This window comes from Pristiophorus japonicus, chromosome 6, assembly GCF_044704955.1.
Source record: "Pristiophorus japonicus isolate sPriJap1 chromosome 6, sPriJap1.hap1, whole genome shotgun sequence".
Lineage (NCBI taxonomy): Eukaryota > Metazoa > Chordata > Chondrichthyes > Pristiophoridae > Pristiophorus > Pristiophorus japonicus.
This window is the reverse complement of record NC_091982.1, coordinates 107,898,903-107,924,785: the sequence shown is the minus strand read 5'-3', so window position 1 is coordinate 107,924,785 and position 25,883 is coordinate 107,898,903. Positions and strand designations below refer to the sequence as shown.

General features: G+C 46.3%; 1 protein-coding gene across 1 annotated transcript in view; it reads left to right on the top strand.

Annotated features, from left to right (window-relative positions):
* The window catches only part of LOC139265752 (transmembrane protein 182-like), a 141,953-nt gene that overhangs the window by 15,511 nt on the left and 100,559 nt on the right, over nucleotides 1–25,883 (top strand). Inside the window, exon 2 of the mRNA XM_070883109.1 lies at nucleotides 15,677–15,797. Coding sequence (XP_070739210.1) covers nucleotides 15,677–15,797 — 121 coding nt within the window. The remainder of the gene's footprint in view (nucleotides 1–15,676; nucleotides 15,798–25,883) is intronic.

Below are 25,883 nucleotides of genomic sequence, written 5' to 3'. Positions count from 1 at the left end.
CCCCACCCACTGAGAAGAAAATTGGCCTCAACACCTTTGTGTTTTCCCCTCCGCTCCTCTCTCACTTCCTCCAATCTCCATCTCTATCCTGCTCTACCCCTCCCACTTACTCCCTCCCCTTGCCTGAGTCCAGTTATCCCCATCCTTTTTAACCCTACTTGACCTGAACACTGCACTTGGTTGTGACTCCCTGTGCAGTAACAGCATGGAAGGATGATTAGTTTTATAAAAGTACCACCAACCTAAATTGCTGCAATAATTTGAATAATTGAAAATGTTGGGCATATATTTGAATATGCTCATCCAGTATAGTACAGTGTTGGGACGATTATGAAGGAGAAATGAGCCATAACACAGAAGGAGGCCATTAGGCTAATCACTCTCTGAACGAGTTATCCAGTTAATTCCATTCCCTTGACCTTTCCCCATATACAACCATTTTATTTCAAATACTTATCCAATTCCTTTTTAAAAGCAATTATGGATTGTACTTCCACCACTGTTTCTGGCATTCCATGTGTTAACAACCCTCGGCATAAAAGACAATTCTCCACCTCCTCCAATCAATCTTTTGATGGTGGTTTTAAATTTCTGCCCTCTAGTTACCAACTCACCAACCAGTGGAAATAGTTTTTCCAAATTTACCTAAACAAAACCCAGAGGGAATGATTTTGGCTGAATATTTAGGTGCTAAAGAGGTAAAGAGGTGGCCAAGATGAGGTCTTAAGCTGCAACACCGGTTTAGCCCATGTTTAGTGCAAGATGCCATCTTGGTAAAGGAGTTGAAGCCAGCCTGGAGGATCTTTAAGGGGCTGATTGACAATTACATTTCCAGCTAGCGCTCATTAACGAGGCTGCACACCATTTTGGTGGGTAACGCTTCACTTAATGACGTTGTTCAACAACGACCAGCTGAACAGGCGTAAACAAGGCGTTGGTGAGGATTTTGAGTGCTAATTAAAGCCAGGCTCAGCTTTCACTGTTCACTTGCTGAGTGAGATCGACCAACTACACTGCGTTATAAGAGGACTTTTGAAACACATCGGGAAACTTTCTGGGACACTTTGTGAAGACTTCACCAACACTCTATCAACATTTATTCTGGCTATTTTCTCAGGACTTCACCTAAAGAGAGTGAATGCTGAGCTACTCTACCCTATTGGACACAGGAGAAAGGGAGTGCTTGGTCATGGGCAACTTGCCAGGTCCCCCTCGCTCTGCAGGAGGAATAGGAGGAAGCGGTGAGACCAGGCAGAGCAGCACCAGCTGCTGAAGGAGAGAGGGATGGGAGGGCGAGGAGGGCTGTCAGCAGGAGGCCCTATCCACCCGGGGTATTCAGAAAGCATTACTCCGACAGTCACATGACACAAGGATAGTGCATAAGGAGGCTGCACTTTACCGAGGAGGTCGTCACAGAAATAGATCTGTGGCCTCATGGATCATACACTCAGCAATAACAGCACAGCCAGGACTGCATTGCCTGCAGCAGTTAGGGCCACAGTAGCAGTTAGTTTTTATGCTGCTAGAAGATTCCAGACTGTCACAGGTGATATAAGTCACATATCGCAATCATCTGTGCACTTCAGTGTAAGGGAGGTCTCTGTGGCTCTACGCACTCTGAACAATGACTATATATTATTCCCTATTGCCAGAGAAGGCCAGAGGCAGAGTGCTCTAGAATTCAACAGGAAATGCGGGATTCCCCATGGCCCAGGGTTGTACACATGTGCCCATGCAAGCCCTTTATTTAAACTTGCAGGTATTCAGGAACAGGTCGGGATTCCATTCCCTCAATGTGCAGCCTGTCTATGACCACCGGCAGTGCATCATGCAGGTGAATGCCAGCTATCCAGGGAGCTGCCACAATACATTTATAATGAGACAGTCATCGTCCCGCAGATCTTTGAGCCCCAACGCAACGTGCATTGCTGACTACTAGGTGACAAGGGATACCCTCTGATGCCATGGATCATGACTCCCCTGAGATACCCCCAGACACCAGTTGAGCGCTCATACGATGGGCCAGTCAACCACAGCAGACCAGTGGGTCCTCAAGCAGAGGTTTAGCTGCCTTGACCGGTCAGGAGGTGCCCTGCAGTGCTCGGCTGAGAAGGGGTCGAGATTCGTGGTGATGTGCTACATATTCCACAATCTGGAAATCATGAGAAACCAGCTGTGACCACCAGCAATTACGGCAAAGGGTCAAGCTGAGTTGCCACAACAGGCGGAGGAGGAGGAGGAGGAGGAGCAGGAGGAGGAGGCGGAGGAGCAGGAAGAGGAGGAGGAGGAGGAACTGGAGCAGAGGGAGCACCAGAGACTTCCAGGTACCAGCCCACACCTGGGAGGCACATTCGCACCCATCTAATTGAACAGTGTTTTTGAAAGACATGTCCGCCATCGGACTCTGGAGTACTGTGGTCACATGATGTACCTTCTACAACTTAGGATCCATCAGGCGACTAGTCCAGCATCTGCACTCAATCCTTTCAACCCCCTCCCCATGAAGATCAGAATAGAAAAAGGCCACCGATTCCACCACTGCCCAATTACCATAATCACTGTGTATATACATTAAAAACAAGCAGTGTAAACATGGCACAGCACTTACATGGAGTAAATGATTCACCTTGCTGCTTACTCTTGGTGTCTATCTATAAGTGTCCGTGCGGAATCTAGTGCTTCTACGAAGTTCCACCCCAGTGGCAGCATCAGGTGAGACGAATGGCTGCTAACAATGTGAAGAGGGCAGTTCAGATGTCCGCCTGGGATGCCCATGATGGCCCTGCCTCAGACTGCAACATCTCAGCATTAGCATAGGCTGTCTGGGCCACAAGGGCAATGGTGCAGTGGTGGGGGAGGAAACTGCAATGCTGGCATCTGGAGAGAGGCCAGTAGGTTCCTGCTCCATGATTCCCACACCACTACCTCGGCGCTGCTGTTCAACCCACCCAGTGATCTTGTAGAGGACAGATCTCTGGCCATCGAAGATGCTGTGCAAGGCCTTTTCAACCGTGGAGCCCAGAGCCACCATGGCAGCTGCCTGAGCTTCCATTGCAGCCATTTGCCGTTCTATGAAAGCTGTAATGATTGCAGTGGAAGCTGCGACCTCAGTCATCAGACGCTGCATGATGGCGGGCTCCACAGATCGCTGACTGGAATTGTCCAGCCTGTCCATGCTGGAGAGGATGGGTTCCAAGCTCTGCGTCCAGCCACAGAACAAAGTGGAGGAGGATTCCTCCATCCCCCTCGACACAACCCCTTAGCAACATTATCCCAACAAAGAGCGGCAGTTTCCATGCTGATGATACCCAGCTCCACCTCACCACCACTTCTCTCGACCCCTCCACTTTCTCTAAATTGTCAGCTTGCTTGTCAGACATTCAGTTCTGGATGAGCAGAAATTTCCTCCAACTAAAGATTTGGAGAATGGAAGGCATTGTCTTCAGTCCCCACCACAAACAGTAGCCACTACTCCATCCCTCTCCCTACCATCTACGTTATGTGTGTGCAGGTCTCTGAGCTGGTGTCTGCGACAGTGGTGGTCATTAACACAGTGCATTCTACCTCGCTCTACCCCTCCTCCACCTCTTCCTCCAAGGAGATGAGGTGGATCTTCTCCTGGGAGTCGACAATGATGAAGATGGAAGGGTTAGGGTGAAGCACGTGTGGCCGCTATAGGAGTATGTGTGTGATGAGACCACCATCATCATAGGCGGTCCCTCATATCGAGAATAGAAAAATAGAAACATAGAAAATAGGTGCAGGAGTAGGCCATTCGGCCCTTTGAGCCTGCACCACCATTCATTAAGATCATGGCTGATCATTCCCTCAGTACCCCTTTCCTGCTTTCTCTCCATACCTCTTGATACCTTTAGCCGTAAGGGCCATACCTAACTCCCTCTTGAATATATCCAATGAACTGGCATCAACAACTCTCTGCGGCAGGGAATTCCACAGGTTAACAACTCTCTGAGTGAAGAAGTTTCTCCTCATCTCAGTCCTAAATGGCCTAGCCCTTATCCTAAGACTATGTCCCCTGATTCTGGACTTCCCCAACAACGGGAACATTCTTCCCGCGTCTAACCTGTCCAGTCCCGTCAGAATCTTACATGTTTCTATGAGATCCCATCTCATCCTTCTAAACTCCAGTGTATAAAGGCCCAGTTGATCCAGTCTCTCCTCATATGTCAGTCCGGCCATCCAGGGAATCAGTCTGGTGAACCTTTGCTGCACTCCCTCAATTGCAAGAACGTCCTTCCTCAGATTAAGAGACCAAAACTGAACACAATATTCCAGGTGAGGCCTCACCAAAGCCTTGTACAACTGCAGTAAGACCTCCCTGCTCCTATACTCAAATCCCCTAGCTATGAAGGCCAACATACCAATTGCCTTCTTCACCACCTGCTATACCTGCATGCCAACTTTCAATGACTGATGAACCATGACACCCAGGTCTCGTTGCACCTCGCCTTTTCCTAATCTGCCGCCATTCAGATAATATTCTGCCTTCCTATTTTTGCCCCCAAAGTCGATAACCTCACATTTATCCACATTATACTGCATCTGCCATGCAGTTGCCCACTCATCTAACCTGTCCAAGTCACCCTGCAGCCTCTTAGCATCCTCCTCACAGCTCACACCGACACCCAGTTTAGTGTCATTTGCAAACTTGGAGATATTACATTCAATTCCTTCACAAAAATCATTAATGTATATTGTAAAGAGTTGGGGTCCCAGCATTGAACCCTGCGGCACCCCACTAGTCACTGCCTGCCATTCTGAAAAGGACCCATTTATCCCGACTCTCTGCTTCCTGTCTGTCAACCAGTTCTCTATCCACGTCAGTACATTACCCCTAATACCATGTGCTTTGATTTTGCACACCAATCTCTTGTGTGTGACCTTGTCAAAAGCCTTTTGAAAGTCTAAATACACCACATCCACTGGTTCTCCCTTGTCCACACTACTAGTTACATCCTTAAAAAATTCCAGAAGATTTGTCAAGCATGATTTCCTTTTCATAAATGCATGCTGACTTGGACCGATCCTGTCACTGTTTTCCAAGTGCACTGCTATTTCATCTTTAATAATTGATTCCAACATTTTCCCCACTACTGATGTCAGGCTAACCAGTCTATAATTACCCATTTTCTCTCTTCTTCCTTTTTAAAAAAGTGGTGTGACATTAGCTACCCTCCAGTCCATCGGAATTGATCCAGAGTTGAGAGAGTGTTGGAAAATGATCAGCAATCCACTATTTCTAGGGCCACTTCATTAATACTCTGGGACGCAGACTATCAGGCCCTGGGGATTTATCGGCCTTCAATCCGCTCAATTTCCCGAACACTATTTCCCGCCTAATAAGGATATCCTTCAGGTCCTCCTTCTCACTAGACCCTCGGTCCCCTAGAATTCCCGGAAGGTTATTTGTGTCTTCCTTTGTGAAGACAGAACCAAAGTATTTGTTCAACTGATCCAACATTTCTTTGTTCCCCATTATAAATTCACCTGAATCTGACTGCAAGGGACCTACTTTTGTCTTCACTAATCTTTTTCTCTTCACATATCTATAGAAACTTTTGCAGTCAGTTTTTTTGTTCCTGGCAAGCTTCCTCTAATACTCTATTTTCCCCCTCCTAATTAAACCCTTTGTCCTCCTCTGCTGAATTCTAAATTTCTCCCAGTCCTCAGGTTTGCTGCTTTTTCTGACCAATTTATATGCCTCTTCCTTGGATTTAACACTATTCTTAATTTCCCTTGTAAGCCACGGTCACGCCACCTTCCCCGTTTTATTTTTACTCCAGACAGGGATGTACAATTGTTGAAGTTCATCCATGTGATCTTTAAATGTTTGCCATTGCCCATCCACCATCAACCCTTTAAGTATCATTTGCCAGTCTACTCTAGCCAATTCACACTTCATACCATCGAAGTTACCTTTCCTTAAGTTCAGGACCCTAGTCTTTGAATTAACTGTGTCACTCTCCATCTTAATAAAGAATTCTACCATATTATGATCACTCTTCTCCAAGGGGCCTCGCATAACAAGATTGCTAATTAGTCCTTTCTCATGACACATCACTCAGACTTGGATGGCCAGTTCTCTAGTTGGTTCCTCGACATATTGGTCTAGAAAACCATCTCTAATACACTCCAGGAAATCCTCCTCCACCAAGTTGCTACCAGTTTGGTTATCCCAATCTATATGTAGATTAAAGTCACCCATGATAGCTGCTGTATCTTTATTGCACGCATCCCAATTTCTTGTTTGATGCTGTCCCCAACCTCACTATTACTGTTTGTGGTCTATACATAACACCCACTATCGTTTTCTGCCCTTTGGTATTCCGCAACTCCACCTATACAGATTCCACATCATACAAGCTAATGTCCTTCCTTACTATTTCATTAATTTCCTCTTTAACGAGCAAAACTACCCCACCTCCTTTTCCTTTCTGTCTATCCTTCCTGAATGTTGAATAGCCCTTGATCTTGCGTTCCCAGCCTTGGTCACCCTGGAGCCATATCTCCGTGATGCCAATTATATCATATTTATTAATAGCTGCTTGTGCAGTTAATTCATCCACTTTATTATGAATACTCCTTGTATTGAGGCACAGAGTCTTCAGGCTTGTTTTTTTTAACACTTTTGCCCTTTTGGAATTTTGCTCTAATGTGGCCCATTTTGATTTTTGCCTTGGGTTTCTCTGCCCTCCACTTTTACTTTTCTTCTTTCTATCTTTTGCTTCTGCCCCCATTCTACTTCCCTCTGCCTCCCGACATGGGTTCTCATCCCCCTGCCATTTTAGTTTAACTCCTCCGCAACAGCACTAGCAAACACTTGCCCTCAGACATTGGTACTGGTCCTGCCCAGGTGCAGACCATCGGTTTGTCCTGGTCCAACCTCCCCCAGAACTGGTTCCAATGTCCCAGGAATTTGAATCCCTCACTTCTGCACCACTGCTCAAGCCACGTATTCATGTGGCACTGGTAGCAATCCTGAGATTATTACCTTTAATGTCCTACTTTTAATTTAACTCCTAGCTCCCTAAATTCATCTTGTAGGACCTCATCCCGTTTTTTACCTATATCGTTGGTGCCTATATGCACCATGACAACTGGTTGTTCACCCTCCGGCTCCAAAATGTCTTGCAACCGCTCTGAGACATCATTGCCCCATGCACCAGGGAGGCAACATACCATCCTGGAGTCTCGATTGCGGCCGCAGAAATGTCTATCTATTCCCCTTACAATAGAACCCCCTACACTATAGCTCTCCAACTCTTTTTCCTGCCCGCCTGACTTGCTTCCATGCCAAAAAGGGATGAGTGCACATGTGTTTCAATTTAGGATCGAATATTCCAGGTCCTGAACTACATGTTGAAGGATGGAAGATGTCTCTACGTGGATTTTTTTAACGCGTGGTGGCCGTTGCCATCCAGCCACCACATGATTTTCGAGACCAATATGTCGAGGAACCAACTAGGGAGCTGGCCATCCTAGACTGGGTGATGTGTAATGAGAAAGGACTAATTAGCAAACTTGTTGTACGAGGCCCCTTAGGGAAGAGTGACCATAACATGGTAGAATTTTTTATTAAGATGGTGAGTGGCACAGTTAATTCAGAAACTAAGGTCCTGAACTTAAGGAGAGGTAACTTTGATGGTTTGAGGCATGAATTGGCTAGAATAGACTGGCAAATGATACTTAAAGGGTTGACGGTGGATAGGCAATGGCAAACATTTAAAGATCACATGGATGAACTTCAGCAATTGTACATCCCTGTCTGGAGTAAAAATAAAATGGGGTAAGGTGACTCAACCGTGGCTAACAAGGGAAATTAAGGTTCGTGTTAAATCGAAGGAAGAGGCATATAAATTGGTCAGAAAAAGCAGCAAACCTGAGGACTGGGAGAAATTTAGAATTCAGCAGAGGCGGACAAAAGGTTTAATTAAGAGGGGGAAAATAGAGTATGAGTAGAAGCTTGCTGGGAACATAAAAACTGACTGCAAAAGCTTCTATAGATATGTGAAGAGAAAAGATTAGTGAAGACAAACGTAGGTCCCCTGCAGTCGGATTCAGCTGAATTTATAATGGAGAACAAAGAAATGGCAGACCAATTGAACAAATACTTTGGTTCTGTCTTCACGAAGGAAGTCACAAATAACCTTCCGGAAGTACTAGGGGACTGAGGGTTTAGTGAGAAGGAGGAACTGAAGGATATCCTTATTAGGCAGGAAATTGTGTTGGGGGAATTGATGGGATTGAAGGCCGATAAAACCCCGGGGCCTGAAAGTCTGCATCCCAGCGTACTTAAGGAAGTGGTCCCAGAAATAGTGGATGCATTGGTGATAAATTTCCAACAGTCTTTCGACTCTAGATCAGTTCCTGTGGACTGGAGGGTAGCTAATGTAACACCACTGTTTAAAAAGGGAGGGATAGACAAAGCGGGTAATTATAGACCGATTAGCCTGACATCAGTAGTGGGGAAAATGTTGGAATCAATTATTAAAGATAAACTAGCAGCGCATTTGGAAAGCAGTGACGGGATCGGTCCAAGTCAGCATGGATTTATGAAAGGGAAACCATGCTTGACAAATCTTCTGGAATTCTTTGAGGATGTAACTAGTAGAATGGACAAGGGAGAACCAGTGGATGTGGTGTATTTGGACTTTCAAAAGGCTTTTGACAAGGTCCCACACAAGAGATTGGTGTGTAAAATCAAAGCACATGGTATTGGAGGTAATATACTGACGTGGATAGAGAACTGGTTGGCAGACAGGAAGCAGAGAGTCAGGATAAACAGGTCCTTGTCAGAATGGCAGGTAGTGACTAGTGGGGTGCCGCAGGGCTCAGTGCTAGGACCCCAGCTCTTTACTATATACATCAATGATTTAGATGAAGAAATTGAGTGTAATATCTCCAAGTTTGCAGATACACTAAACTGGGTGGCGGTGTGAGCTGTGAGGAGGACGCTAAGAGGCTGCAGGGTGACTTGGATAGGTTAGGTGAGCGGGTAAATGCATGGCAGATGCAGTATAATGTGGATAAATGTGAGGTTATCCACTTTGGGGGCAAAAACGTGAAGACAGAATATTATCTGAATGGCGGCAGATTAGGAAAAGGGGAGGTGCAATGAGATCTGGGTGTCATGGTTCATCAGTCATTGAAAGTTGGCATACAGTTACAGCAGGCAGTGAAGAAGGCAAATGGTATGTTGGCCTTCATAGCTAGGGGATGTACAGGGGTTTGGTGAGGCTTCACCTGGAATATTGTGTTCAGTTTTCTTCTCCTAATCTGAGGAAGGATGTTCTTGCTATTGAGGGAGTGCAGCGAAGGTTCACCAGACGGATTCCCGGGGTGGCTAGACTGTCATATGAGGAGAGACTGGATCAACTGGGTCTTTATACATTGGACTTGAGAAGGATGAGAGGGGATCTCATAGAAACATATAAGATTTTAACGGGACGAGACAGGTTAGATGCGCGTAGAATGTTCCCGATGTTGGGGAAGTCCAGAACCACAGGACAAAGTCTTAGGATAAGGGGTAGGCCATTTAGGACTGAGATGAGGAGAATCTTCTGCACTCAGAGAGTTGTTAACCTGTGGAATTCCCTGCCGTAGAGAGTTGTTGATGCCAGTTCATTGGATATATTCAAGAGGGAGTTAGATATGGCCCCTACGGCTAAGGGGATCAAGGTGTATGGAGAGAAAACAGGAAAGGGATACTGAGGGAATGATCAGCCATGATCTTATTGAATGGTGGTGCAGGCTCAAAGGGCCGACTGGCCTACTCCTGCACCTATTTTCTATGTTTCACTGTTTCCATGGGCTTGACAGAGCTAGTTCTTGGTCCAGTGGCTAGGATTAACCAAGACAACTGGAGACCTGCTCTGCTGCACGGATTTAGTGTACACACATATCACAGTGTGGGCTGGCCCTGGGCCATTGCCTCTTCTGGGCACTGAACTCACGCCTCTCCTGGGCCCCGATCACGTTGCTCCATGATCACTGGAACTTGGGAGTGAGGATAGCTTTGGGTGATTCGGGGTCAGGAATATTTGTGCGTCTGTAAGGAAGCTGGAGTGGCCACTTACCTCTAGGCAAGGTTCCCCCTACTCTGCCTCTGGTCACGGCATCTCCCACTCTCCTCCCGATCACGGCCAGCACTGACTCCTCAATGGGAGCGATGTCATGCAGGTGTGGTTGTCCTCCCCTGGTCAGGTCCTGCTGCCGCCTGTTATGTGTTATTTTTTTCTTGGAAGAGCAAGAGTGGTGATTGTGAATGAGTGTATTGGCACATGTGTTTGTGTCATGTCTGATGCCTCACATGGTTGAAGAGCTGTGGGATGTGTCTGAGGTGTGAGCAGTGTCTGTGAAGGATTCAGTAGTGCGGGGTGTATGAATGTCAGTGTATAGTTAGATGGTGGATGAAGTGTGTTGAGGTTGGGATGCTGTTGGTGGTGGTGCAGTTACTGAGCTTACACTGCCAATCGCGAGGTTCTATGGAGCTTCCTCCTCCATTTTGGATGTCCCCAAAAGTATGTCACCTTCTCCACCTGCTCCACGATGACATGCAGGCCATGATCCTTACCAACAGATCCATCACAGACCCAATCCACGTCCGGATCGGGGTCAAACAGGGCTGCATCATCGCCTCAACCCTCTTCTCAATCTTCCTCGCTGCCATGCTCCACCTCACAGTCAACAAGCTTCCTGCTGGAGTGGAACTAAACTACAGAATCAGTGGGAACCTGTTCAATCTGCTTCACCTCCAGGCCAGATCTAAGACCACCCCAACCTCTGTCGTTGAGCTACGCGAACGAAGCTGCACTCCAGGACATAGTCGACGTATTTACTGAGGCGTGCGAAAGCATGGGCCTTACGCTAAACAGCCATAAGACAAAGGTCCTCCACCTGCCTGTCCTCACCGCACAGCACTGCCCGCTCAGTCATCAAGATCCATGGTGTGGCCCTGGACACATATCTCGGGAGCCTCGGTGACGAGATCCAACACCGCCTCCAGTGCGCCAGTGCAGCCTTTGGCTGTCTGAGCAAAAGAGTGTTTGAAGACCAGGCCCTCAGAGCTGCCACCAAGCTCATGGTCTACAGGGCTGTAGTAATACAGCCCTCCTGTATGGCTCAGAAACATGGACCATGCACAGTAGATACCTCAAGTTGCTGGAGAAATATCACCAACGATGTCTCCGCAAGATCCTACAAATCCCCTGGGAGGACAAGCACACCAACATCAAGGTCCTCATTCAGGCTAACATCCCCAGCATTGAAGCACTGACCACACTCGATCAGCTCTGCTGGGCAGGCCACATAGTCCGCATGCCAGACACGAGACTCCCAAGGCAAGTGCTCTACTCGGAGCTCCTTCACGGCAAACGAGCCAAAGGTGAGCAGCGGAAATGCTACAAGGACACCCTCAAAGCCTCCCTTATAAAGTGCAACATCCCCACTGACACCTGGAAATCCCTGGCCCAAGACCGCCCTAAGTGGAGGAAATGCATCCGAGAGGGCGCTGAGCACCTGAAGTCTCAACGGCGAGAGTATGCAGAAAACAAGCGCAGACAGTGGAAAGAACGTGCGGCAAACCAGTCCCACTCATCCCTTTCCTCAACGACTATCTGTCCCACCTGTGACAGAATCTGTGGCTCTCGTATTGGACTGTTCAGCCACCAAAGAACTCACTTCAGAAGTAGAAGCAAGTCTTCCTCGATTCCGACGGTCTGCCTATGATGATGATGATGAGTTACTGAGGTGTGTTTGTGAAATGGGATCTTACCTTGACCACATGTGTCAAGTCACTACATTTCTTGCAGCACTGTAGCCATGTCCTGGAGTTAGCCCTCCTGGTTGTGATCTCCCGGGCGATCTCCTCCCACGTTATCTGCCTCTGTGGCCTCCTTCCCCCTGCTGTGGGTAGAGGACATTCCTCCTCCTCTCTAACTCCTCCACCAGGACCTCCAGTCTCCATCGAGAACCTGGGCACACACTCTTTCGTTCCTTCAGGCATCCTGCCACTCCCAGTCAGTACACTCCACATCTTCAGTGAAAGTGGGTGAGTGCAGGCTACATATGCATCTCCAGGAAAACTGCATCTAATCAGTGTTTGAGTGTTAAACCTGCCTTTGTTGCTTTCAGCACCTGCAGGCACGTTCAAATCATGATAATCATCAACTAGCCCGAAGGTTGCGTGGCAAATCCGCACTTTTTACCACGCACCCATTTAGTGCCTGTTTACACCCTTTGGCCAAAATAACCCCCCCCCTCACCCCCACCCAATATTTTTGAATACGTCTATCAGATCTCCTCTTAACCTTCTCTATTCTCGTGAAAAGAGCTCCAGTTTCTCTTGTCCCTGATTTCTATCTCTACTATTGTCTTAATCAATTTCTTCTGTATCATTTTAAATTGCAAATTGAAATGTTCTATCTATATGCTAAAATATTATCGCACTTGAATTGGCTACAACAGTGTAAAGTATACACAATAACATTGCCTTACAAGGTCATTTCCACTACAGAGAGGTGGTAGCTCAAACTCAGAAAGCTGAAAATCTCAAGCTCCATTCTTCATTTACACTTCAGACAACTTTAGGGCACAAATAACACCCAGTGCTGTGTCTCTCATGGGAACATTTCCATTTGAAAATACCACATGGAGATGGTGAGGTGCCAGGTTCATGTGAATGAACCTCTGGGGTTTGATAGCACAGCTTGGTAATGTAAGCATGTTCAGGATTGAAAATGCATCACAGATGTAAATTTGTGCATCTTGCAATATGAAGGGACTGAGCTAACGTACATTGCTGAAATGACACAGACCCATACATGTTCTGATTTAACAATTAAAAGTTAATTTCTTTGACCCCGTGCTCCTTACACCATAGACCATTCCCTGCTTACTTGAGATGGTCACTGGAAAGGTTTGAGCTGTTACTGCCTACATCTGAGGAAGTATTTCTCCTCTGCTCATGGACTCCCGTTAATTGTATAACCTTATCCAAAACTTGACAGGGTAGAAATGTGTCTTGGGCAGTAGAATATTGGACATCTGTTACATGCAAGGAAGTTACATTGAACCTTTATAAAGCTCTGGTGAGGCCACAACTGGAGTATTGTATCCAGTTCTGGTCACCGCACTATAGGAAGGATATGAAGGTCCTTGAGAGGGTGCAGAGGAGATTTGGCCGAATTGGTTCAAGGGATGAGGGAATTTAGCTACAAGGTACGTTGGAGAAGCTGGGGTTGTTCTCCTGGGAGCAAAGGAGGTTGAGGGGAGATTTGATAGAGGTGTACAAGATTATGACAGGTTAGGTAAGGTAAACAAAGAAAAGCTGTTCGCATTCACTGATGGTATAAGGACTAGGGGACACAGATTTACGACTTTGCATAAAAGATACTGGGTAGTTGTGAGGAAGAAGTTTTTTATGCAGTGAGTGGTAATGACCGAGAACTCGCTGCCTACGAGGGTGTTGGAAGCGGAGACAATCAATGATTTCAAAAGGAAATTGGATAGGCACTTGAGGGAAATAAACTTGCAAGGCCACGGGGATAGAGTGGGGGAATGGGGCTGACTAGATTGCTCTACAGAGAGCCAGCATAGATGCAATGGGCTGAATGGCCTCCTTCTGTGCCGTAATGACTCTATGCCCCGCCCGATAGTCCATTCTATTGATTCCAATGTAACTGAATATCGGGCAGTGTGTATTACAGGCAGTCAATGTGATATCGCCCATTTGTGGCATTGCCTAAGATGAATTTCGACTCCATCATGAGCTCAATCAAGTGTTCCACCAGTTCAGGCCTCAGTGAATGTAGCCCCAAACCTACTACTCCTAACAATTCTCTTCGCTAGCTTTGTTTTCAGGAGTGATATTGAAGTTCCATCTTCAAGCACTCTGCTTGTTGCTTGCTACTTTGTGTGTAAATTGGAAAGAAAGCTTCAGTTGAGCAGTCCAGTCATTTTTTGGTCCATCCCATTCAGAAAATTTGGGTTGCAATCATTGCCTGAACAACAGCCGTTCAGACCCCAGCTACTGATTGTCCTAGTCTGATAGAATGGAGAACCTACTCATGAATGAAATTGCTATCTCAACTCAGCAACTACAATCCCACCTTGCCAGACACATCTGATGCCAGCTGATATGGAATTTCATTGACAGCATGTTTGGAGACCACATCGAAGACCAGCAGAGCCGACAGAAAATGACACAAAGGCAGGAAGGCACATCATGAAGTAAACAGACGATAAACATACCATGAGATGGCCCTGGAGAGAGGATTTCAGTTCCAAGGCCTCTTGTTGCTCACAGGATGAATTACCAATACCTTGGGCATTGATAGCATGGCTTTCGAGCAGGTGCACTACATAAGGTGGAGAAGGTTTAGCCAATCAGCATAGGCTTTCATTCTCATTTATTTTAAAGATGTTTTGGAGCATACAGACTAAGACTGATACTTTTAATAATTCTAAGCGTTAAGTGATGGTCCAGTTAAGTTAGTGCATTTGTTAGAAATTGCAGATTTCACCAATATGATAGGACAAATTTTGCCATGCTCTGGTATGGGGCCTCACTGCCCACAGGCGTAGCATGTAAGAGTGCTGCACTCTGCACTTCAGAACGGTCAATTTTGGGAGCACAGTGAGGCCAATGGGCATACGCAACTCTCGATTACAATATTGTTTTTAAAATCAGGTCCCATGCTGAAGCTCATGACTCTGGGAAAGGTTTCACCCACAGCCTGCACCTCACCTGAGTCCTGGAACCCAGCCTGACCAAGACAGCTGTTAAAGGAAAGTCACACTTTGAGTCCCTGATAAAAGGGTTTGTTTCTTTTGGTATTTGCAATGACATTTTTCCTCTTTTTAATCTGTGTAGTAGTTGAGTAGTCTGCCATTTTAACGTTTCTGGGGTTGCTGGTTCCATTAAAAACAGCACCATACAAAGTGAGAAGAATTGGAATTTCCTTGGAGGAATCCCATGGCATTGCATGATTTAAATAAGCTATATCATCCATTTCTTTCATCACCTTAAAGACTTCAATCATGTCACCTCTCAATCTTCTTTTCTCCAGTACAAACAAATTCAGACTTTCTTTATAATTTAGGGTTCAAAGACTGGAGGAATTATCACTGTCATTGTTCTCAGTCCTCTCCAAGTCATCCTCATCTTTTTGAAGATAAGGTGGCCAAAACCGGATACAGTCTCCAAAGCATTGGAGATGCCAAGCCCCCTCAGTGAGTCATCCCAAACTGCCATTGTGTGCCCACTATTGACCAGTTTGACCCTAGCAGCAAGTTGTCAATCTGACCTTTTCACGGCAGTTGATGTAAGAGTTTGATTTCAAAAGAAAATACAACTAAACATCTTCAATTATATTGAACATTTTTTTTTACTAGCTAGAATGCTTTAAAATAGCTTGAACTGTCTCCACAAGTTGGACTGTACAGTCCAATGCAACAGGGAGATGGGGAACCAGGATTATTCACCTTCTCAGTGGTAAGTGCCACTAACTCAGCTTGTTTAGTTAAATTTAGCACAAAGAAAACTCAACTTGTTTGATATTAATCTGTCAATAAAAAACCTTGATCTGTATCTTAGTCTTGAACTGAATCTCCTGCCTATCCACTTCCTATTGTAATGTGTTATGTTGATGTGCAGAACGGACAAGCAAGACAAGGACATGATGAATCGGCCATCACCTTTCACCACGAGGGATTCATTTGGCGATGCTGGTTCACTGAAGACATTTCCCATGATAGTATCTGGAATTTCTGGTTCAGTAAGTAGAGCCAAATATACTGTTATTGTTGTGCACCCCATGTGTCTGTAACCTGCATTGTACCCAAAAGGGTCCTTCAATTGAAATATAGGGACCGGTGTATCAATGTCCATGTTCCGTGATTTTCTCGCAGTAGTTAGTTATGGTATTGAAAAGAAAAACTTGCATTATGTAATGCGTTTTATGACTTCAGGACGTCCTAAGATGCTTCACAGCCAATGCAGTACTTTCTGGCTCCCCTGGACGTAAACACAACTGTTGTAATGTAGGGAAATGTGGAAGCCAATTTGCACACAAGATCCCACAAACAGCAGTGACATAAGTGACCAGATAGTGATGTTGGTTGAGGGATAAATGGTGGCCAGGAAACTGGGCTGCTTTTCTTCAAATAGTGGCATTAGTGGGCAGGCGAGGCCTCAGTTTAACACCTCATCTGAAAGACTTATGAGGAAAGGTTGAGTAGGTTGGGCTTCTACTCATTGGAGTTCAGAAGAATGAGAGGCGATCGAATTGAAACGTATAAGGAGCTTTGACAAGGTGGATGCAGAGAGGATGTTTCCACTGATGGGGGACATTGAATAAATTTAAGACAAAATAAACAGTTTCTTAAAGGATAAGGGGATAAGGGGTTCTGGGGAACGGGCGGGGAAGTGGAGCTGAGTCCATGATCAAATCGGCCATGATCTTATTGAATGGCGGAGCAAGCTCAAGGGGCCTTATGGCCTACTCCTGCTCCTATTTCTTATGTTCTTATGTTCTTATGACACCAACGACAGTGCAGCACTCCCTCAGTCCCGCGCTGAAGTGTCAGCTTGGACTTTGTGCTCAAGTCTCTGCTGTGGGGCTTGAACAATCATGTGACTCAGAGGTGACCGTGCTACCTCTGAGGCCAAGGCTGATACCTGAAGGGTAAACTGAGAGGCCTGGTGCTCCCAAGAGGGAGTCACACTCAAAGGGAAGATAATTGGACACCAGTTAAAGTGAGATGTACAGAGGAAACACTTTGGCCCCAAAATTTCTGGGATGGAAAGACCATAAGTTGTGTTTTCGTCCAGGGGAGCCAGAAAATGGACCAGATCCAGGCTCCACCAGGAATCCGCCCCATTTGGACCAGACGTATAAGGGGAAATTTTAACTCCAACAAACGGGTGGGTTTGGGTCACGTGGGAGGTTAGTGTTTAAAAATTTGGATCTGGAACTCAACCTACCTCCAACCCGCCACTTCTAGTTTTAACGGAGGCGGGAAGAAGGAGGGTGGTCAACAAACCACGAGCCTAGGAGGTGATTGGAAATTTAAATATTATGATGAGGCTGCATGCCTTATATTGATCCACCCATTTCAAATTGAACTCTGGTTGGCTGGGTTTCTCAGGCCTCGGAATCCCGTTGGCTAAAGGGAGGCGAGGACTGCCGTATCCAGGAGGTAAGTGCTTTTCCACTTACCTACTGGATCCAGGGTATCTGCCTCACCAAACTCCCATGATTGGAATCCGAATCCCCCCCCCTGCCCCCACCAATCCCTGACACTTCTGATCTCCCCCCAATCCTCCCCCCACAAGGCCTCCGATCTCACCCCCGAGGATTCCAATCTCCAACACCTCCCCCCAGTGATCCAATCCCGCAGGCCTCTGATCTCTGAATCCACCCCAGCCTCTGATTTAAAACACCCAACACCGACCCCAGTCAATAATCCCACTTATCTCCAACCACCCTCTCTTCCGGCCTCCAATCCTTCAGTTCTCCGATCTCTGACCACCCCCGCTCCAACCTCTCCCCCAACCTGGCCTCTGATCCACCTGCCTCCCTTTCGCTCCCCGGCTGCAGCCTGGTGCTGTAGGCCTACCCGCCCGACAGCCAACCAACCTCTCAATGTGACTGCCGCTGGGAAACAGAGAAAAATGACCTTAATTAGGCCCTGGCGTTAAATTCAACAGGGTCTGATGGAAACCCATTCTTCCGGGTTTCACAACCTCAATCCAGTCCAACCACCCCCCAACCCCAGCCCCCCCACCCCGTCCTCTACCCATCTCCGAGTAAAACTCCAGCCCATAAATTCCAGTTGGGGAGGCGGTGGGAGCTTTGTCACCTGCTGCTTCTCATCGAGGTAGGATGCTGGGGTAGTACCTCGAGTTCCACGGGGAATTCCATCTTACACCCAGTGGAATTCATGCCAGTTGAGACCAGCGACAGGCCCTTTGAGGCACTCTAAAGTTGCCAATCATCACGAGAGTAAGGTAACTGATCCCAGAAGGGATTAATTACGTTCTCTAGTTGGCATACTGCCAGTGGAAACCGAAGAGGTTAAAAATTAGCTTTCCTTTAGTATATTTGGCCTTCCAAAGGACTCCATTCCGCCTTTATAGGGCAGATCAGCATGGGCAGGGGCAGACACTATTGATGCGTCCTATTTGACCGCGAGCTGACCTTCGAACCACATGTCTCCTCCATCACAAATACCACCTAATTCCACCTCCGTAATACAGCCAATACCCGCCCTGTCTGAGCCCATCTGCTACTGAAAGCCATGCCTTTGAACCTCCAGGCTCAACTATTCCAATGCTCTCCTGGCCAGCCTCCCATCTTCCACTCTCCATAAACGTCAACTTGTCCAAAACACTGATAACTGTTTCCTAACCCGCACCGAGTCCCATTCACCCATCACCCCTGTGCTCTCACCATTGGCTCCTAATCCACTAATGCCTCCAATTTAAAAGTGTTAACCTCATGTTCAAATCTCCTCATGGGTTAGCTGCTCCCTATCTCAGTAACACACTCCCTATCTCAGTAACCCACTCCCTATATCAGTAACACACTCCCTATCTCAGTAACACGCTCCCTATCTCAGTAACACACTCCCTATCTCAGTAACACATTCCCTATCTCAGTAACACGCTCCCTATCTCAGTAACACGATCCCTATCTCAGAAACAGGCTCCATTTCTCAGTAAGACGCTCCCTACCTTAGTAACACGGTCCCTATCTCAGTTACACGCTCCCTATCTCAGTAACACGCTCCATATCTCAGTAACACACTCCCTATCTCAGAAACACGCTCCCGATCTCAGTAACACGCTCCCTATCTCAGTAACAGGCTCCTTATCCCAGTAACACACTCCCTATATCAGTAACACGCTCCCTATCTCAGTAACACACTCCCTATCTCAGTAACACGCTCCCTATCACAGTAACACGCTCCCTATCACAGTAACACGATCTCTATCTCAGTAACACACTCCCTATCTCAGTCACACGTTCCCGATATCAGTAAAACGTTCCCTATCTCAGTAACAGACTCCCTATCTCAGTAACACGCTCCCTATCTCAGTAACACGCTCCCTATCTCAGTAACACGTTCTCTATCTCAGTAACACACTCTCTATCTCAGTAACACACTCCCTATCTCAGTAACACGCTCCCGATCTCAGTAACACGCTCCCTGTTTCAGTAAAATGCTCCCTCTCTCAGTAACACACTCCCTATCTCAGTAACATGCTCCCTATCTCAGTAACACGATCCCTATCTCAGTAACAGGCTCAATTTCTCAGTAATACTCTCCCTATCTCAGTAACACAATCCCTATCTCAGTAACACGCTCCCTATCTCAGTAACACGCTCCATATCTCAGTAACACACTCCCTATCTCAGTAACATACTCCCAATCTCAGTAACACACTCCCTATCTCAGTAACACACTCCCTATCTCTGTAACACACTCACTATCTCAGTAACATACTCCCTATCTCAGTAACACACTCCCTATCTCAGTAACACTCTCCTTATCTCAGTAACACGTTCCCTATCTCAGTAACACGCTCCCTATCTCAGTAACACACTCCCTCTCTCAGTAACCCACTCCCTATCTCAGTAACACACTCCCAATCTCAGTAACACACTCCCTATCTCAGTAACACATTCCCTATTTCAGTAACACATGCCCTATCTCAGTAAAACACTCCTTGTTTCAGTAACCTACTCCCTATCTCAGTAACATGCTCCCTGTCTCGGTAACACACTCTGTATGTCAGTAACACTCTCCCTATCTCAGTAACCCACTCCCCATTTCAGTAACATGTTCCCTATCTCAGTAACACGTTCCCTATCTCAGTAACCCACTCCCGATCTCAGTAACGCACTCCCTATCTCAGTAAAATGCTCCCTATGTCAGTAACACGTTCTCTATCTCAGTAACACGCTCCCTATCTCAGTAACATGCTCCCGATCTCAGTAACACGCTCGCTATCTCAATAACACGCTCCTTATCTCAGTAACACACTCCCTATCTCAGTAACACGCTCCCTATCTCAGGAACACGTCCCCTATCTCAGTAACATACTCCCTATCTCAGTAACGCACTCCCTATCTCAGTAATACACTCCCTATCTCAGTAACACACTCCCTATCTCAGTAACATGCCCCCTATCTCAGTAACACACTACCTATCTCAGTAACATGCTCCCTATCTCAGTAAAACGCTCGCTATCTCAGTAACACACTCCCTATCTCAGTAAAACAGTCCCTATCTCAGTAACCCACTCCCTAGCTCAGTAACCCACTCCCTTTCTCAGTAAAACACTCCCTATCTCAGTAACCCACTCCCGATCTCAGTTAAACACTCCTTATCTCAATAACCCACTCCCTATCAGAGTAACACACTCCCAATCTCAATAACACGCTCCCTATCTCAGTAACACGCTCCCTATCTCAGTAACATACTCCCTATCTCAGTAACACACTCCCTATCTCAGTAACAGGCTCCCTATCTTAGTAACACACTCCCTATCTCAGTAACACGCTCCCTATCTCAGTAACACGCTCCCTATCTCAGTAACATGCTCCCTATCTCAGTAACACGCTCCCTATCTCAGTAATACACTCCCTTTCTCAGTAACACACTCGCTATCTCAGTTACACACTCCCTACCTCAGTAACATGCTCCGTATCTCAGTTACATGCTCCCTAACCCAGTAACACGCTCCCTATCTCAGTAACACACTCCCTATCTCAATAACACGCTCCCTACCTCAGGAACACACTCCCTATTTCAGTAACATACGCCCTATCTCAGTAACATGCTCGCTATCTCTGTAACACACTCCCTATCTCAGTAACATACTCTCTATCTCAGTAACACACTCCCTATCTCATTAACACTATCCCTATCTCAGTAACACACTCCCTATCTCAGTAACACTCTCCCTATCTCAGTAACAAGCTCCCTATCTCAGTAACACGCTCCCTATCTCAATAACACGCTCCCTATCTCAGTAACATACTCCCTATCTCAGTAACACACTCCCTATCTCAGTAACAGGCTCCCTATCTTAGTAACACACTCCCTATCTCAGTAACACGCTCCCTATCTCAGTAACACGCTCCCTATCTCAGTAACATGCTCCCTATCTCAGTAACACGCTCCCTATCTCAGTAATACACTCCCTTTCTCAGTAACACACTCGCTATCTCAGTTACACACTCCCTACCTCAGTAACATGCTCCGTATCTCAGTTACATGCTCCCTAACCCAGTAACACGCTCCCTATCTCAGTAACACACTCCCTATCTCAATAACACGCTCCCTACCTCAGGAACACACTCCCTATTTCAGTAACATACGCCCTATCTCAGTAACATGCTCGCTATCTCTGTAACACACTCCCTATCTCAGTAACATACTCTCTATCTCAGTAACACACTCCCTATCTCATTAACACTATCCCTATCTCAGTAACACGTTCCCTATCTCAGTAACACACTCCCTATCTCAGTAACACACTCACTCTCTCATTAATCCACTCCCTATCTCAGTAACACACTCCCAATCTCAGTAACACACTCCCTATCTCAGTAACACATTCCCTTTTTCAGTAACACACGCCCTATCTCAGTAAAACACTCCTTGTTTCAGTAACCTACTCCCTATCTCAGTAACACGCTCCCTGTCTCGGTAACACACTCTGTGTGTTAGTAACGCGCTCCCTATCTCAGTAACCCACTCCCTATCTAAGTAAAACACTCCCTATCTCAGTAACACACTCCCTATCTCAGTAACACGCTCCCTATCTCAGTAACCCACTCCCGATCTCAGTAAAACACTCCCTAGCTCAATAACCCACTCCCTATCTCAGTAACACTCTCCCTATCTCAGTAACGTGCTCCCTATCTCAGTTACACGCTCCCTATCTCAGTAACACTCTCCCTATCTCAGTAACACGCTCCCGATCTCAGTAACACACTCCCTATCTCAGCAACACTCTCCCTATCTCAGTAAACCACTCCCCATTTCAGTAACATGTTCCCTATCTCAGTAACACGTTCCCGATCTCAGTAACCCACTTCCGATCTCAGTAACGCACTCCCTATCTCAGTAAAATGCTCCCTATCTCAGTAACACGCTCCCTATCTCAGTAACAGGCTCCCTATCTCAGTAACACACTCCCTATCTCAGTAACAAGCTCCCTATCTCAGTAACACACTACCTATCTCAGTAACACGCTCCCTACCTCATGCTCCGTATCTTAGTTACACGCTCCCTAACTCAGTAACACGCTGCCTATCTCAGTAACACACTCCCTATCTCAGTAACACTCTCCCTATCTCAGTAACATGCTCCCTATCTCAGTAACACGCTCCCTATCTCAATAACACACTCCCTATCTCAGTAACATACTCCCTATCTCAGTAACACGCTCCCTACCTCAGGAACACACTCCCTATTTCAGTAACACGCTCCCTATCTCAGTAACACACTCCCTCTCTCAGTAATCCACTCCCTATCTCAGTAACACACTCCCAATCTCAGTAACACACTCCCTATCTCAGTAACACATTCCCTTTTTCAGTAACACACGCCCTATCTCAATAAAACACTCCTTGTTTCAGTAACCTACTCCCTATCTCAGTAACACACTCCCGATCTCAGTAAAACACTCCCTAGCTCAATAACCCACTCCCTATCTCAGTAACACTCTCCCTATCTCAGTAAAATGCTCCCTATCTCAGTTACACGCTCCCTATCTCAGTAACCCATTCCCGATATCAGTAACACGCTACCTATCTCAGTAACACACTCCCTATCTCAGTAACACACTCCCTATCTCAGTCACATGTTCTCTATCTCAGTAACACGTTCCCCATCTCAGTAACACTCTCCCTATCTCAGTAACACGCTCCCGATCTCAGTAACACACTCCCTATCTCAGTAACACTCTCCCTATCTCAGTAAACCACTCCCCATTTCAGTAACATGTTCCCTATCTCAGTAACACGTTCCTGATCTCAGAAACCTACTTCCGATCTCAGTAACGCACTCCCTATCTCAGTAAAATGCTCCCTATCTCAGTAACACGTTCTCTATCTCAGTAACACGCTCGCTATCTCAATAACACGCTCCTTATCTCAGTAACACACTCCCTCTCTCAGTAACACATTCCCTATTTCAGTAACACACGCCCCATCTCAGTAAAACACTCCTTGTTTCAGTAACCTACTCCCTATCTCAGTAACATGCTCCCTATCTCGGTAACACACTCTGTATGTCAGTAACACTCTCCCTATCTCAGTAACCCACTCCCCATTTCAGTAACATGTTCCCTATCTCAGTAACACGTTCCCTATCTCAGTAACCCACTCCCGATCTCAGTAACGCACTCCCTATCTCAGTAAAATGCTCCCTATGTCAGTTACACATTCTCTATCTCAGTAACACGCTCCCTATCTCAGTAACGTGCTCCCTATCTCAGTAACACGCTCGCTATCTCAATAACACGCTCCTTATCTCAGTAACACACTCCCTATCTCAGTAACACGCTCCCTATCTCAGGAACACGTCCCCTATCTCAGTAACATACTCCCTATCTCAGTAACGCACTCCCGATCTCAGTAATACACTCCCTATCTCAGTAACACACTCCCTATCTCAGTAACATGCCCCCTATCTCAGTAACACACTACCTATCTCAGTAACATGCTCCCTATCTCAGTAAAACGCTCGCTATCTCAGTAACACACTCACTATCTCAGTAAAACAGTCCCTATCTCAGTAACCCACTCCCTATCTCAGTAACACACTGCCTTTCTCAGTAAAACACTCCCTATCTCAGTAACCCACTCCCGATCTCAGTTAAACACTCCTTATCTCAATAACCCACTCCCTATCAGAGTAACACACTCCCTATCTCAATAACACGCTCCCTATCTCAGTAACACACTCCCTATCTCAGTAACACACTCCCTATCTCAGTAACACTCTCCCTATCTCAGTAACAAGCTCCCTATCTCAGTAACACGCTCCCTATCTCAATAACACGCTCCCTATCTCAGTAACATACTCCCTATCTCAGTAACACACTCCCTATCTCAGTAACAGGCTCTCTATCTTAGTAACACACTCCCTATCTCAGTAACACGCTCCCTATCTCAGTAACACGCTCCCTATCTCAGTAACATGCTCCCTATCTCAGTAACACGCTCCCTATCTCAGTAATACACTCCCTTTCTCAGTAACACACTCCCTATCTCAGTAACACACTCCCTACCTCAGTAACATGCTCCGTATCTCAGTTACATGCTCCCCAACCCAGTAACACGCTCCCTATCTCAGTAACACACTCCCTATCTCAATAACACGCTCCCTACCTCAGGAACACACTCCCTATTTCAGTAACATACGCCCTATCTCAGTAACATGCTCGCTATCTCTGTAACACACTCCCTATCTCAGTAACATACTCTCTATCTCAGTAACACACTCCCTATCTCATTAACACTATCCCTATCTCAGTAACACGTTCCCTATCTCAGTAACATGCTCCCTATCTCAGTAACACACTCACTCTCTCAGTAATCCACTCCCTATCTCAGTAACACACTCCCAATCTCAGTAACACACTCCCTATCTCAGTAACACATTCCCTTTTTCAGTAACACACGCCCTATCTCAGTAAAACACTCCTTGTTTCAGTAACCTACTCCCTATCTCAGTAACACGCTCCCTGTCTCGGTAACACACTCTGTGTGTCAGTAACGCGCTCCCTATCTCAGTAACCCACTCCCTATCTAAGTAAAACACTCCCTATCTCAGTAACACACTCCCTATCTCAGTAACACGCTCCCTATCTCAGTAACCCACTCCCTATCTCAGTAACACACTCCCAATCTCAGTAACACACTCCCTATCTCAGTAACACATTCCCTTTTTCAGTAACACACGCCCTATCTCAGTAAAACACTCCTTGTTTCAGTAACCTACTCCCTATCTCAGTAACACGCTCCCTGTCTCGGTAACACACTCTGTGTGTCAGTAACGCGCTCCCTATCTCAGTAACCCACTCCCTATCTAAGTAAAACACTCCCTATCTCAGTAACACACTCCCTATCTCAGTAAAACACTCCCTAGCTCAATAACCCACTCCCTATCTCATTAACACTCTCCCTATCTCAGTAACGTGCTCCCTATCTCAGTTACACGCTCCCTATCTCAGTAACCCATTCCCGATCTCAGTAACACGCTACCTATCTCAGTAACACACTCCCTATCTCAGTAACACACTCCCTATCTCAGTCACATGTTCCCTATCTCAGTAACACGTTCCCCATCTCAGTAACACTCTCCCTATCTCAGTAACACGCTCCCGATCTCAGTAACACACTCCCTATCTCAGTAAAACTCTCCCTATCTCAGTAAACCACTCCCCATTTCAGTAACATGTTCCCTATCTCAGTAACACGTTCCCGATCTCAGTAATCCACTTCCGATCTCAGTAACGCACTCCCTATCTCAGTAAAATGCTCCCTATCTCAGTAACACGTTCTCTATCTCAGTAACACGCTCCCTATCTCAGTAACATGCTCCCTATCTCAGTAACACGCTCGCTATCTCAATAACACGCTCCTTATCTCAGTAACACACTCCCTATCTCAGTAACACGCTCCCTATCTCAGTAACACGTCCCCTATCTCAGTAACATACTCCCTATCTCAGTAACACACTCCCTATCTCAGTAAAATGCTCCCTATCTCAGTAACACGATCCCTATCTCAATAACACACTCCGTATCTCAGTAACATACACCCTATCTCAGTAACACG